Here is a 14,163-nt window from a genome sequence, read left to right on the forward strand (position 1 = left end):
TACATCCTCAGTCTTTCAAACGCACAGTTTGCCTTGTGATTATCTTTCAAATTTTTTTACAGCAATTTTTATGAAACCATAGGTAAGTAAAAAATTTATGTTATTTTCGAACATGAGTTCCACAGTGGAACCAATGCAGCGCAGACAGCTCGAAATATCAAGGAAGTATTTGGGAAGGATGTGACTAATGAATGCACAGTAAGTCTACGGTTCGAGAAGTTCTGATGATTTTAATCTTGAAAATGAGCCACGTGGACGACCTGAGACCAAGGTAGATAATGATGAGCTGAAAGCTGTAGTGGAAGTGAATCCATCCCAAACTACACATGAAGTAGCAGCAAGTTTTGATGTTACTATTCCAACAATATTGGACCATTTGAAACAAATCGGCAGGGTAAAGAGGCTGGATAGATGAGTTCCATGTGAATTAAATGAGCGTCAGCAGAGAAGTTGTCTCAAAGCTTGCCTTTCTGTACTGTCATGACATAAAGGCGAACCATTTCTACACCATATTGTTACATGTGATGAAAAATGGATTCTTTTTGATAATTGCAAGCATTTGGCACAATGAATGGATAAAGATGAAGTGCCAAAATACAGTCCAAAACTGAATATTCATCAAAAAATCTAATGGTGCCTGTTTGGTGGTCCAGTGCTGGTATTATCCACTACAGCTTCATGAAACCTGGTCAATTGATTACAGATGTCTACTACAACCAATTGGACAAAATGATGAGGATGCTTGTGATTGAGCAGCCAAGATTGGTCAACAGAGACAGGCCAATCCTCTTGCAAGAAAATGCTCGACCACAAGTTGGACAAACAGCACTGTTCAAACTACAGAAGCTGCCTCTGAAAGCTCTCTGTCACCCATTGTATTCACCAGACCTTGCACTAACTGACTACCACCTCTTCCAGGCTTTGGACCACTTCTTGCAAGGAAAAATATTCAATTCTCAACAAGCTGTGGAAAACACCTTTCACAATTTCATTGCCACTCGCTCTCCAGGCACTCGCTGCTGGCATAAACAAGCTACTGTGAAGATGGCAAAACTTTGTCGACAGTTTAGGCACATAGTTTGATTAATCGTACTGCTTCTTGAGATATAATAAACTACACTTTTGATTCAAAATTGGACATCTAATGATTAATGACCTAATGTAATTCTTTATATACTCTGCTGGATCTCTTGAGTTTTAAAATGTCAAAATTTCAAAAAGATAATGCCTCCTCCTAAAAGTGGTTGGTACTTTTTTTAAATCTCTCCATTACTACCAACTATACCGCTACCACATTGTTCCCTCTAACTCAAAATCTTAGGGTAATTATTTTATTGTTCAATCTCTCTTACCCTTCACATCCCATCTGTTGAGTCCTTAGATGTCTTTTTATTTCTGAGGCCCTTGTTGAACCCAAGGGCTTTGCAAGAAATGCCTAACTAGTTTCTCAGACTTCAGCTTCTCTTCACGCAACTGCCAGATCAATCATACCCTAAACCATCTTTCCTCGTGTCATTCCCCCCTTTAAGATATTCTTTACTTTTGCAACAACAAACTGAAATTCTTTCATTTATTAATTCAAAAAATATTTATTGAGTACTTTCACCAGGCGTGGTGGCTCACCCCTATAATCCTAGCACTCTGGAGGGCCGAGGTGGGAGGATCACTCAAGGTCAGGAGTTTGAGACCAGCCTGAGCAAGAGCGAGACCCCTTCTCTACTAAAAATAGAAAGAAATGATTTGGACAGCTAAAAATATATATAGAAAAAATTAGCCAGGCATGGTGGTGCATGCCTGTAGTCCTAGCTACTCGGGAGGCTGAGGCAGGAGGATTGCTTGAGCCCAGGAGTTTGAGGTGGCTGTGAGCTAGGCTGACGCCACGGCACTCACTCTAGCCTGGGCAACACAGCGAGACTCTGTCTCAAAAAAAAAAAAAAATTATTGAGTACTTTCTATGTATGAGGCACTGTTCTAGGATCTCTACTTATCTAGTGAGTAAATCTGATAACTAAACTTAAAAAATACCAATTGTGGTAAGTACTATGAAGAAAATAAACAGGGGACTATAATAAAAGAATAAGAGCAGGGTTCTACTTCAAATAAAATGTTCAAGGAAGGTGACATTAAAGCTTTTCAACTACGGATGAAAAAGAACAGCCATACAGATAGCAGATGTGAGTATTCCAACAAGCAGAGGCAGAACAGTGAACAGGCCGAGCAAGTGAGCAACACCACCAGGGATGAGGGTGGAGAGAAAAGACTGGGCCAGACCACGAAGGATTTTGAAGGTAAGGAGTAGAGACTTTATTCTAGCTACATATGTTATTCCAAGTGCGGAACTATATCAGAACTCTACTGAACGTTTATAAGCAGGAGTTGTGGCACGATCTACTTCTGCTTTGATAGAAATCAGTCTAGCTGCTGAATGCAACAGCTAGAATTAAAACAGAGATACCATTTAGGAAGCTGTTACAGTAGACCAGGTGAGGGACTCATTGAAGCTTAGACCCAAGTGGGCAGTGGAGATGAGAAAGAAATACATATCACCAAGGCCTCTACCAGATTTAACTACAAATTCCAGGCAACAAGTCTCACCAACACAATTTGTTGATTCTCACCTGTATGTGATGAAGAAAATTTCACATAGAAGTGAAGCTTAAAGATCTACACTAAAGGGACCACTGTTTAATCTCCAAATCTACTGTTCCTAATTCTGTTAACACCCTCACCAAACTTCTCTTTCTCCCCAGATGGAAGTATCTTTCCTTCAGTTCTGCACCATCTAGTTGAAGCCCTGTTACTCCTAATCTAGAGTACCAATGTTGTTCCTGTCTGTCCATCCCCAGGCTCCATCTCTCCTACGGTCTGCAAACTTTGTCAAAATCTACCTCAAAATCCTCCAATGGCTTCCAATCACCAACCAGCCTACCTTCTAGCCAATTTTGGCAGCTTCAAGGAATCAATTGGACTTTGCAGTATCAACTTCTACCACATCCCACACAGCCACGCAGAATAAAAGCATGGTCACCAAGTTTCTTCATGTTCTTCTCCACTTTTGGAACACTCTGAACATCTATTACCATGTGTCCTCTAAAACTCAAATGTCCCCCTACCGCAAAACAAATGTGATTGCTACTCTCTCTGAAATACCACTGTGTTATATTCCTCTGTTATGGACAGCGCATGTGTAATAGCTGCACATGTGCCTGTCATGGCCCTCTGTGATTGATAAACTTATACGTGCAGGTCAGAAGCTGAATCTCAGCAATGTCCAAACCTCAAAGGACCCAAACAGACTCTTAATAAATTTGTTCCGAAGATTTTTCTAAAATGACAGGTAAACAAAAGGAAGTTTTCTTTTCTTCCTACTTTAGAAATAAGTCACACCATTCTGTCAAAGAGCAATGTACGATTTTCACCTTCAGGTCAATCGTTAGTCTAGAACTACTTCCAAACAGATTTAGCTCAAAGTTTATCTTTCCTGAGGTATACAAGTATTATTCTAAAAACTTTCACACAAAAAATATATAAGCAGCTTCTGATCCAGAAATGAGAGAGAAAAGTGTGTGAGACAGCAAGAGTGTTTACCTCTTCACAGAGACTAGGGTAAGAGCTGGTTTTTGAAAAATAAAGTGCTAAAATGAGAAAATGAAGAGCAACTAAAGAATACCAAAAGAAAAGTGCACACTTTTTGGTGCTTCAGCTTTGAAAACAGATTAATAAATTCTAATAATTTCATTCAATAATACTCATCTGTGCTTCCCAGATAGGACATTCCTGGAAATCAAGGTCAGGGTGAATTTGTGGAGACACGCTGCACTACATGAATGCATTCAGTACCCCCTCAATCTTCTTTGCATCTCACTATATTCCTTCCTCAATGTCTAAGATTTTCGTTAATTTACTCAACAAACATCTAACACCACAAAGTTAGATACCAGAGGAAGCAAGAAGAATAAAACAAAGTCCCTGCTGCAAGGAGCTTACAGCGAGCTCTGGAGTGTTGCATGTAATAGTGTTAACGGGTGCTTTAGTGACACAGGGTCTAACAGGAGGAGCAGGAAAGGAGCAGTCAAATGGGAGAAGCAGTCAGGTAAGGTTTAACAGAGGAGGAGGAGGAAACATGAGTGGGGCGGAGGGGAGACACATCCCAAGAGTCAGTATCACACCCAAAGGCAAGGAGATGTACAACTTGGCCCATCAGAGCCTTGCTGATCCACAGACCAGCAGCACCTTTATTATCTAAAGGCTTGTTAGAAATGCAGAATCTCAGTCCCCTAACTTGGCCTACAAAATCTCAATCTGCATTTTAACCCCGCGGAATCATTCTCATCGTAGTTTGAGAAGCCCTGCTATAGAAGATTTCAAAGCAGTAGTTCAGTATAGCAGGAATACAGGATGCGATGGGAAGGAACTCCTAAGAGGTGAGGCTCCAGAGACGTCTCCAGCTCATAAAACACATGTCCTAAATAAAAGGTCTAGACCTTATCCTGGACCAAATGGGAGCAACCACAGTGCTTAATTATAAATAGGCAAATGACATGACCAAATTACCAGGGAGATTAGGGAATGATGATCAGGGTCAGAGGAAAAGGGGAGTCATTCCAGATGAAGCAGATTTAATAGGACTAATGATTTGTGCAATCAATAAATGGGAGGTAGAAGGAGTGAGATATGAATGGGAAATCAAGCATGAAGATGCCCAGGTTCCTTCTGAAAAGCAGACAGAAATAGCAACTTTCACTAAACAGGGAACACAATAGGAACAGATTTGGGAAGAAAGATCCTTGAGTCTAACTGCAGAAGTGTTGAGTCTGAAGTACCTACAGTTCAACCAGGTAGGATGTGTCTAGTATACAGTCTGTATCTAGGAGGAGAACAATACCATCATCAGATAGGTAGGTAATGCCCTGAAGATGGTCACCCAAAAGAATGGAAAAAATAAGAAAACAGAAACGGACCAAGGGTAAAACTCTCAAGGACGTCAGCATTTAATGGATGAACAGAGGAAGGAGGAATGGAGTGAGTGAGAAAAATCCTAAAGAGAAGACAATCTAGAACGATAGCACCATCAATGCCAAGAAAAGGATCTCGTGAAGGGGTAAATGGAAGACACAGTAATATGCCAGAGGTCAAGGCCTAAAAAGTTGATTTGGTAATTCAGAGGTCCTTTGGAAAAATTAAATAAACATACATCTTACACATACATAAGTGATTAGAAGGATATCTATCGAAGGCTCTCTGGATGACAGAATTAGGGGGGATTTTTATTGTTTTTCCCCTTGGTTTTGCAATTGTTCCTCAAGGCATGTGAGTTTTATAATTTTTTAAAAATACAATTAAAAAATTAATAAATAAGACAATAATGACCTTTGCCAGTGGTGTGACTACAGTGACTAAAAGAGTGAATGAAAAGTGAGGAAATGAAGGAGACAGGAGAGTATGGACAGGAAAGAAAGACTGGAAAGATTCTAGAGTATATAGAGTCCTTGGAAAGGTTTCGTTTTTCAGGTTGGAAAGATCTGGGTATGCGTACAGGCTGTGGGGTAGGAGACTGTACAGAGAGAGTGTTCAAAATTCAGGAGAAAGAGGGAACAATTCCTTCTTTATTGCCAGCTATAACCTGAGCATATAGTGATGAACAAGACAAACTCCTCCTACCACGTAGCTTACTTTCTGCTCCCTTAGCAGAAAGTAAGCTTTCTGGCACCAGGTACCATTTTCATGGGAGACACAATTTTTCCACAGATGGGGAGGGGGAGATGGTTTCAAGATGATTCAAGTGCATTACATTTATTGTGCACTTTATTTCTATTATTATTACATTGTAATATATATTCAAATATACAACTCACCATAGGTTGGGGACCCCTGTACTAAGGAAACAAACAGGGAGAAAATAAGTAAGTAATAATATGAGAAAAGTGAGACATGCCATGGATAAAACTGAAATAGGGCAATGTCGTTTTTCAGATTGAGGTGAAATAAGGCTCCTTTCAAGAGACATTTGAGTCCTGAATGACAAGAAACCAGCTTTACAAAGATAGGGGGAAAAGGCCTTGTTATCTCTACTTTACATCTAAGGAAACTGAGGATCAGACAGGTTAGGTAATATGTCTAAGATTATGCAGCAAATAAATGGAACCCAGGTCTGATTAACACCCAGACCAAGACCCTTTCTACTAAACTGTGTTCACTCTTTAATCAGTTTTCTTCAAATGCAACAGTGAAGATGAACAATAACACTGACCCTACTCTATCTAACTTCACAGGGATGTTAAGGACTAGAAAAGTAAGAGTAATTGGCATAACTTTCTCAAAAGAAACTCTTTGAAACCCAAAAGATGTGGTTCTGTGCTCAGAGGCATGATTTCTGAACATTAACAGGCCTAATAAAACACAGGCAGGCTCCAAATTACAAGTAGGCTATATTCCAAAGATTCGTAACTAAGTTGTTAGGAAATTGTAAAACATTTCCTCCACATTACTTTTGGCAGAGATTAAGTTTCCAAGCTGGTCTACGAAGGTCCATATGATCATAGCTATTATTATTACTATTATAGTAACTATTATGGTATCAAACCCTATATTGGGTGCTTAATATAGATAATTTCATGCAATACTCCTAACAGTACTATCACCACTCCCATCTTATAGCCAAGGAAACTGAGACCTGAAGATGTTAAATAACTTGTTCGATGGCATAATGCAAATAAATTGAGGACCACGCAGTCCAGTTCCACCTTATTCCGGATCCCTGGTTGTTAGTCCTTATGCTAGCTCCCAAAGTACCTTTAATTATAAGCATTAGTCTTTCAAAATCAGTTCTTCTCCAATGATCAGACTACTTCTCAAATTAACACTTTCATCAACCTTCCTTATCCCCTCCCCAGAAATCTATACCAAATCCATCTCCTTTCTAGGTTACATGGATCGAAAGAAAACAAACAAACAACAAAAAAACAAATCTACCTCCTGATAAATCGCAAACCGTCCTACTGAGAGTTTAACTTGTCTTTGCATCCCCAGAGCCCAAGAGTCCCCTGCATGTGTCCAAGTTATTCAATGACGCTTACAGATCCTACTGTGACAATTCCCAACTCATACAACACCTGCGTAAATAGCAAATATCAAAGGAAAACTGCATTCAAGAAAATGCAGACAAAAGCCCAAACTGGTCGTAATCAAATGCCCAGTTCTAAGCTATCCCTAGGTCACCAGAAACTCCCAACCGCCCCCCCTCCCAAAACAACCCTAAAGCTCTCAGAATCTAAATACTGACCGGTTACTGACCCCCAACAGTGATCCCATGATCCCACGTGGGACGCCACCCAAGCCCGCCAAGCGTTAAGAATACCACCAGACCCCCCACAGCAACCTCCAAAGCCCCCCTCAGCTTCCTTGTCGTCGGTAGCCCAAGGGTAGGAGAACGCAGTCCGAGGTAACAAGGGCAGGATTCAGGCCGGAAGCAAGCCATGCCCGCAGCCATGACATGACCTTCGGCAGGTGCTTAACCCTGTCACCCGAAAACCCCTAATGGGGAGCGTAGTCCGAAGCCTGGGGATGCTGGGTCCTGGGGCAGCGAGGAGCGCGGAGAGGTCGCAAGCGACACCCGGCCCCCACCGGAGCCAACGACCCCCGCGCTGCAGCCTGGCTGGAGGAAGGGCCTGGACACTCACCCTGCGGGCCCGGCGCGAGCGGCCGGCAGACAGGGCACGGCGAGCGGCCGGCCTGGGCCGCCCGCGAAGAGGCGAAGCGAGAGCGGGAGGCGCGGGGCAAACCCCGCACGGAGAAGCCAGCGGGCGGGTCTCAGCAGGGCTGCCATGGCTCGGCCGTCCCACGGCGGGATGCACGTTCCGCCAGAAGGACAGGAGGAGCACGTGACAGCCGGGTCGCCCGGCACGGGAGAGACCAAAGGCCGGGAGCGCCACAGACAGGGGGAGGCAAGAATTGTTTTAGGTTGGAAGATGGAAAAACCTATTGCTGTGAGAAGAACGGAGCCCCATGAGATAGATAGTTAGATCAACAGTATTTCTTCATTTCTTATCGAAGTGGTTTCGTTTTTCGTCTTAGGCACGTCATGTCAGCATGTTTAGTCACTCCACCCCCGCACTGTTTAGTTGGTAGAGTCTCCAGAGGTCGACTCCGCCCAGGTTGGCGCGGGGCATTGCGGGGGGCCGACCAGTGAGAACCCCCGAGAACTCTCGAGAAGAGCCGACCATGAAGATCCCAGAGTGGGACAGTTCTCTTTGCCGAGTGTCGCCGCTGACGTTCAGCGGTCCTTGCTCGGCGCGGAAGTTGCGGCGCTCGCGGGTAGGAACGTGCCGCAGCTCTCAAAAGTGTGGGCCAGAGCAAACGTTGAGGACCTTTGCACCGTGCAGTGGGCCTCCAAGGTTAAATGTGGTCTGTATTATTGGCACCCGGGAACAGTGTAAAGGAATACGCAGGCCCAACCCTAAGTGCATACGCAGTGCCTCACTTGATGAAGTAGCTGGAGTCTAAGAAAGGTCTATAGTTTTTTGTTTTTTTTTGAGACAGAGTCTCGCTCTGTTGCCCAGGCTACAGTGCTGTGGCGTCAGCCTAGCTCACAGCAACCTCAAACTCCTGGGGTCAAGCTATCCTCCTGCCTCAGCCTCCCGAGTAGCTGGGACTACAGGCATGTGCCACCATGCCCGGCCAGTTTTTCTATACATATGTATTTTTTTAGCCGTCCATATAATTTCTTTCCATTTCCAGCAGAGACGGGAGTCTCGCTCTTGCTCAGGCTGGTCTCGAACTCCTGAGCTCAAACAATCTGCCCGCCTCGGCCTCCCAGAGTGCTAGGATTACTGGCGTGAGCCACCGCGCCCGGCCAGGTCCTATAGTTTTAAAGCTGGAATTGAACACATTCTCTCTCTCCAGGAAATGCACATGTAAGCAGGTAAGATAACGATGTCAGTAAGAGTCTGCAGCTAAATCTAGGGAGAAAACAGGCAAGTTAAACCCGCCCCTGCCTTCGCAGGGCTCACAGACTGGAAAGGTTCCTTGTGCACAGGTGGGAAGCCAGGAACAGGCTCCCACTCCCCCTCTACCTAGCTGCCCCCTATCCATCACCTTCCTCTGGAAGCCCTCCCACAGTAATTTCCCACGGGACAACAAACTACCTGAGATCAGGGATTGTGATCCTTTACTGTAACTGAAACACCTTCCCAGTGTCAGGCACATAGTAGATTGCATTAAATATTTGTGGAATTAATACGTATTTTGAGACTACCTAGCTCACTTTGAGAAATGAGGGAACCAAACCTCTCCTAGAATAGGTTCAATGATTTCCTCTGGGTTATGCTACTGAGTATTAGTAATATAATTATTGCAAGAGCTTCCTCTCTGGTCTCCCTACTTTTATTTACCCTTATTCCTCTCCAAGCAGTAGCCAGAGTGACCCTTTAAAAAGGCAAATGGCTCATGCCACAGCAGCACATCAAACTTTCCAATGGTTTCCCACCTCATTCTGAATCAAAGTTCTTACAGCTGCTGCAGCATGCTGCTGGATATGACCCCCAAGTACCTCTGTGACCTCCAGGCCCACTCCCTACCCTACCTCCTATCCAGTCCTCATCTAACACTTATTGAACACATATTCAGTGCCAAGCACTATTTGATATTCTGGGGTTACAGCAGAGAACAAAACAGGCCAAGTCTGGACTCTGAGCAAGTGCCCCAAAGTTTAGTTTGGGAAGACAGATAAGAACTGTGATGCAAAATGAGTCAGGGTAAAGAGACACGGTGTCAACAGGGAGAGGTGAGTTGCTATTTTAGATAGGATGGGTGGGGGGAAAGAAAAAAACAAACATCTCTAAAGAGTTATTGTTTGAACAAAGACCTGAAAAAAGGAAGGGAGGAAACCAGGGAGATTTTCTGCAAAAAAAAACCCAAAAAAACCCACAATGCTCCAGGCTTAGAGAACGTCAAACACTGAAACCCTGAGGCAAGAACAGGTGTAGCCCACTGAGAAAACAGTAAGGAGGAGGACCTTGTGGATGAGAGGAAGGGATAGGAGGTAGGGTGGGGAGTGGGCCTGGAGGTCAGAGAGGTCATGGGGGTCATATCAAGCAGGGTGTTGTAGCAGCTGTAAGGACTTTGACTTTGATTCAGAATGAGGTGGGAAACTATCGGAAAGTTTGATGTGCTGCTGTGGCATGACCCATTTGCCTTTTTAAAGGGTCACTCTGGCTCCTGCTTGGAGAGGAGATTTTAGAGGAATAAGGGTAAATAAAAGTAGAGAGACCAGAGAGGAGGCTCTTGCAATAATCCAGACTAGAGGTGGTGGTGGCTTAGACAAGGAGGTGGAGGTGAGATGATGAGAAAGGTTCAGGGTTCTCACTCTAAATAGTAGAACCAAGAGGATTTACTAATGGATAGGCTGTGGATCAAGGATAACTCCATAGTGTTTGGCCTGAACAACTAGAAAGATGGGGAAGACTAAGGGAGAAGCAGACTTTTTGGTATTATTATTTTTTTTTTTCTTAAATTTCTTTTTTGAGACGGAGTCTCACTCTGTTGGCCGGGCTAGAGTGCCGTGGCATCAGCCTAACTCACAGCAACCTCAAACTCCTGGGCTCAAGCAATCCTCCTGCCTCAGCCTCCTGAGTAGCTGGGACCACAGGCATGTGCCACCATACCCGGCTAATTTTTTCTATATGTTTTTAGTTGGCTAGTTAATTTCTTTCTATTTTTAGTAGAGACAGTGTCTTGCTCTTGCTCAGGCTGGTTTCAAACTCCTGAGCTCAAACGATCCACCCGCCTCGGCCTCCCAGAGTGCTAGGATTATAGGCGTGAGCCACTGCGGCCGGCCTGGTATTATTATTATTATTATTTTGTAGAGACGGGATCTTGTTATATTTCCCAGGCTGGTCTTGAACTCCTGGCCTCAAGTGATCCTCCTGCCTCAGCCTCCCAAAGTAGAGAAGCAGATTTAAAAGGTTATATAAAAAATGATCTTCTGGAATATTAAGCTTTAGACATCCAAATGTCAAGTTTGAATACAGGTTGGCTATAGGACATACAAGTCTGGAGTTTAGGGGAAAAGTCAGGGCTAGAGATAACATTTAGGAATCTACAGCCTGTACCTAATATTTGAAGCCTCAGAAATGGATGAAAGCATCTAGGAAGAAAATGCAGATACAGAGAGGGGCTCCAAAGACTGAGGCTTGTGTCATTTTAATATTTACAAGATGTGCAGATGAAAATCCAGCAAAGGAAACTGAGAAAGACTAGCCAGAGAGGCAGGAGGAGAACCAAGAATAGTGAGGTCCCAAGTAACTGAGTGAGGGAAGTCCTTCAGGGAAGGAATTATCAACCACATAAAATGCTGTCAGTTTTGGTAAAATGAGCACTCAACACTGACCATAGGATTTGGCAACTCAGAGGTCACTGGTGATCCTAACCAGAGCCATTTTGATGATGTGTTAAGTTAAAAGAGTGAATGAAGTGAGTTTAAGAAGAAGGGGAAGTGGTGACAGGGAGTATAGACAAACCTTTTGTAGCATATATATTTGAAGGAGGGAGCAGAAAAATGGGATGGTATCTAGAAGGGGGTGTGAAGTCAAGAAAGGTTTTGTTGTTTGTTTTTTTTTTGTAAGGTGGGAGAAATAACAGCAAGTTTGATGCTAATGGGAATTATCCACATGTGACTATTTAATTAGGATTAGTTAAAATTAGATAAATATTTTAAAATTCAGTTCCTCAATTAGATTAGCTACATTTCAAGAACTCAATAGCCACAAGTGGCTAATAGCTACCACATTGAACAGCAGAGTTATAGGACATCTCTATCATCATAGAAAATTCTATGGACAGAGCAGTAGAGAGTAAAGAATTGATAATGCATGAGAGAGAAAGAATACATTAAGTGGGCAACAGGGCATGGGATCCAGGTCAAAAGTGAAGGAGTTGGCTTTAGTTAAGAGTCCAGAAAGTCCAGTCATTGTTCATTGTCACAGAAGGGAAGGGAAGATATTTGAGTATGGATGCAATACAGCTGGTAGAGGTAGTGAATGAATGAATGTGCTCTTCTAATTACTTCTAGCCCTGAAATCCTTAATCCCCAACCAACATTCTCTCTGTTACTATCTCAGGCTTCCTCTTGAAGTATGGAGCAACTACTGGTGAAATTTGCCTGGAGATTCATTTATTCACTATTTATGGAGCACCTACAATCTGCCAGGCAGTGAGTTAAATACTAGAAATAATATGGTGGGCAAAAGCAGTGGTCGTTACAGTTGTGGAGCTCATATTCCAGAGGGCAAGGTAGATTTTAATCAAATAATTACACTAAGTGAATTATATACAGAAATAGAGGTTCTGAAGGAAAGAGACATGTTTCCATGAGAGAGTATGACTCACCTGGGAAGTGAGAAAGGCTTCTCAGGGAAGGGATCCTTAGGCTGAGCTCTGAAGGATGAATAGTTGCTAACACATTAAAGTGCATGCACAGTGTGTATCTGTGGTGTGTGTGTGTGTGTGTGTGTGTGTGTGTGTGTGTGTAAGAGAAAGTGTGTGACAGAGAAAGAAAGTTTTGTTTGCTTGTTTTTTAGTTCATAGTTCCCAGAGTCTCCTTGGATTTCTTTAGACATACTCCAGAAGCTATATATAGTGGACGAGAAGCCCAGGCTGATCTTCCTTGTTTCTCCTTTAGCCTATTCTGAAGTATAAAATGGACCCAAATGTTGTTTAGAAACTAGAGATCTGTGGAATAGCCCCTGAATAGAATCTTACTAGGAAGCACAGCTTAGAAGCCAGACTTTGCAAAAGTACTTAAGTACTTCATTCCCTTAGGTATAAAACTGGTGATACTTACACATTCTTCCCAGGACATTTTTGGAACATCAGATAAAATACATACAGTACTTACATTGCCGGGCACATAGGAAACTCTGAAAAATAATGTAGCTATTATTGCTGTTGTTGTTGCTTTTCATGATCAAGTCTAAATCTCAAGAATTTGGGTTCTTCTCCAGTCTCTCCTTGGGGCCTGATTTTTGACACCAACATCTTCACTGCCTAATAACCTACAGATAGTGTCTCAAACTCCTAATTCAGGCATTCAGTTAAGTGTTTGTATGCAAAACACAGAGAAAATTACATTTCAGGGCAAAGAGTTATACATACTATACTTAATGAGCTTAAAACACATATTGTACACAGATAATCATTACATACAGCAGTGTGATGGGTGCAACAAAGAAGAGACAAACCAAGTGACAGCTAGGTAGGAAACAGAAGGTGCCATGGTGGGAATGAGATTTCAGCCCTTGGAGGCTGGGGAAGAGGTAAAACAGTAGAGGGTGACAAGGGGCGTTCCAGGCAGAAGGAATAGCAGGAGCAGAGACATAGACCTCTCCTCCCTGTACCACACATCCTTCATTAAACTGCAGAAAGTTTTTGGACACAGAACTCCCAGAGGTGTCTGCCTAGAGCTTATCAAGTAAAGGAGAGGACCACTAAACCAGTGACTTTCAAGCCTCTGCGACTGTGACCAATAGTAAGAAATGTATTTTACAAATGACCCAAATATATACTTACAAAAAGAAGTTTTATGAAACAATAATTAGCCTTACTACCTGTGATACCCTTGGATATTTACTAATCTGTTTTCTTCTATTTTATTTTTTTAAATGTTGACTTAATTTGAACAAACCAGCTATAAGAAGACATTTTTGAGACACTCAAGGAAATTTTATTATGGATTGTATATTGCATAATACCAAGAATTAATGCTATTATAATTTTTAAAGGCTTTGTGGTTATATGAAAAAATACACATTTTTAGAGATATATGTTGGCACTGGCATATGTAGAAGTAAATTAACATGATGTCTGGGCCAGGCACATTGGCTCACACCTGTTTCGGTTTTAGCACTCCTAGCACTGTGGGAGGCTGATGCAGGAGGACTGCTTAAGCTCAGGAGTTTGAAACCACCCTGAGCAAGAGCAAGACCCCATGTCTGCTAAAAATAGAAAAATTACCCAGGCCTGGTGGCTCGTGCCTGTAGTCCCAGCTACTTGGGAGGCTGAGGCAGGAGGATCGTTTGAGCCCAGTAGTTTGAGGTTGCTGTGAGCTAGGCTGATGCCACGGCTCTCTACCCAGGGCAACAGAGTGAGACTCTGTCTCAAAAAAAAAAG

General features: G+C 42.9%; 1 protein-coding gene and 1 long non-coding RNA gene across 6 annotated transcripts in view; one reads left to right on the forward strand and one right to left on the reverse strand.

Annotated features, from left to right (window-relative positions):
• Window positions 1-7,876, reverse strand: part of LRPPRC (leucine rich pentatricopeptide repeat containing) — a 102,916-nt gene extending 95,040 nt beyond the window's left edge. For 2 of the 3 annotated variants that reach the window (XM_045549502.1, XM_045549503.1), the window contains exon 1: window positions 7,680-7,871. In XM_045549502.1, coding sequence (XP_045405458.1) covers window positions 7,680-7,825 — 146 coding nt within the window. In that variant the 5' untranslated portion in view covers window positions 7,826-7,871. Of the gene's footprint in view, window positions 1-7,679 lie in introns of all 3 variants that reach the window. The other variant, XM_045549501.1, reaches the window with a different exon arrangement.
• Window positions 7,877-8,182: 306 nt separating this feature from the next.
• The window catches only part of LOC123636863, a 38,093-nt gene continuing 32,112 nt past the window's right edge, over window positions 8,183-14,163 (forward strand). For 2 of the 3 annotated variants that reach the window (XR_006734687.1, XR_006734689.1), the window contains exon 1: window positions 8,183-8,313. This is a non-coding gene — a long non-coding RNA (uncharacterized LOC123636863). Of the gene's footprint in view, window positions 8,404-14,163 lie in introns of all 3 variants that reach the window. The other variant, XR_006734688.1, reaches the window with a different exon arrangement.

Source organism: Lemur catta, chromosome 4 (genome assembly GCF_020740605.2).
Source record: "Lemur catta isolate mLemCat1 chromosome 4, mLemCat1.pri, whole genome shotgun sequence".
NCBI classification, from domain to species: Eukaryota; Metazoa; Chordata; class Mammalia; order Primates; family Lemuridae; genus Lemur; species Lemur catta.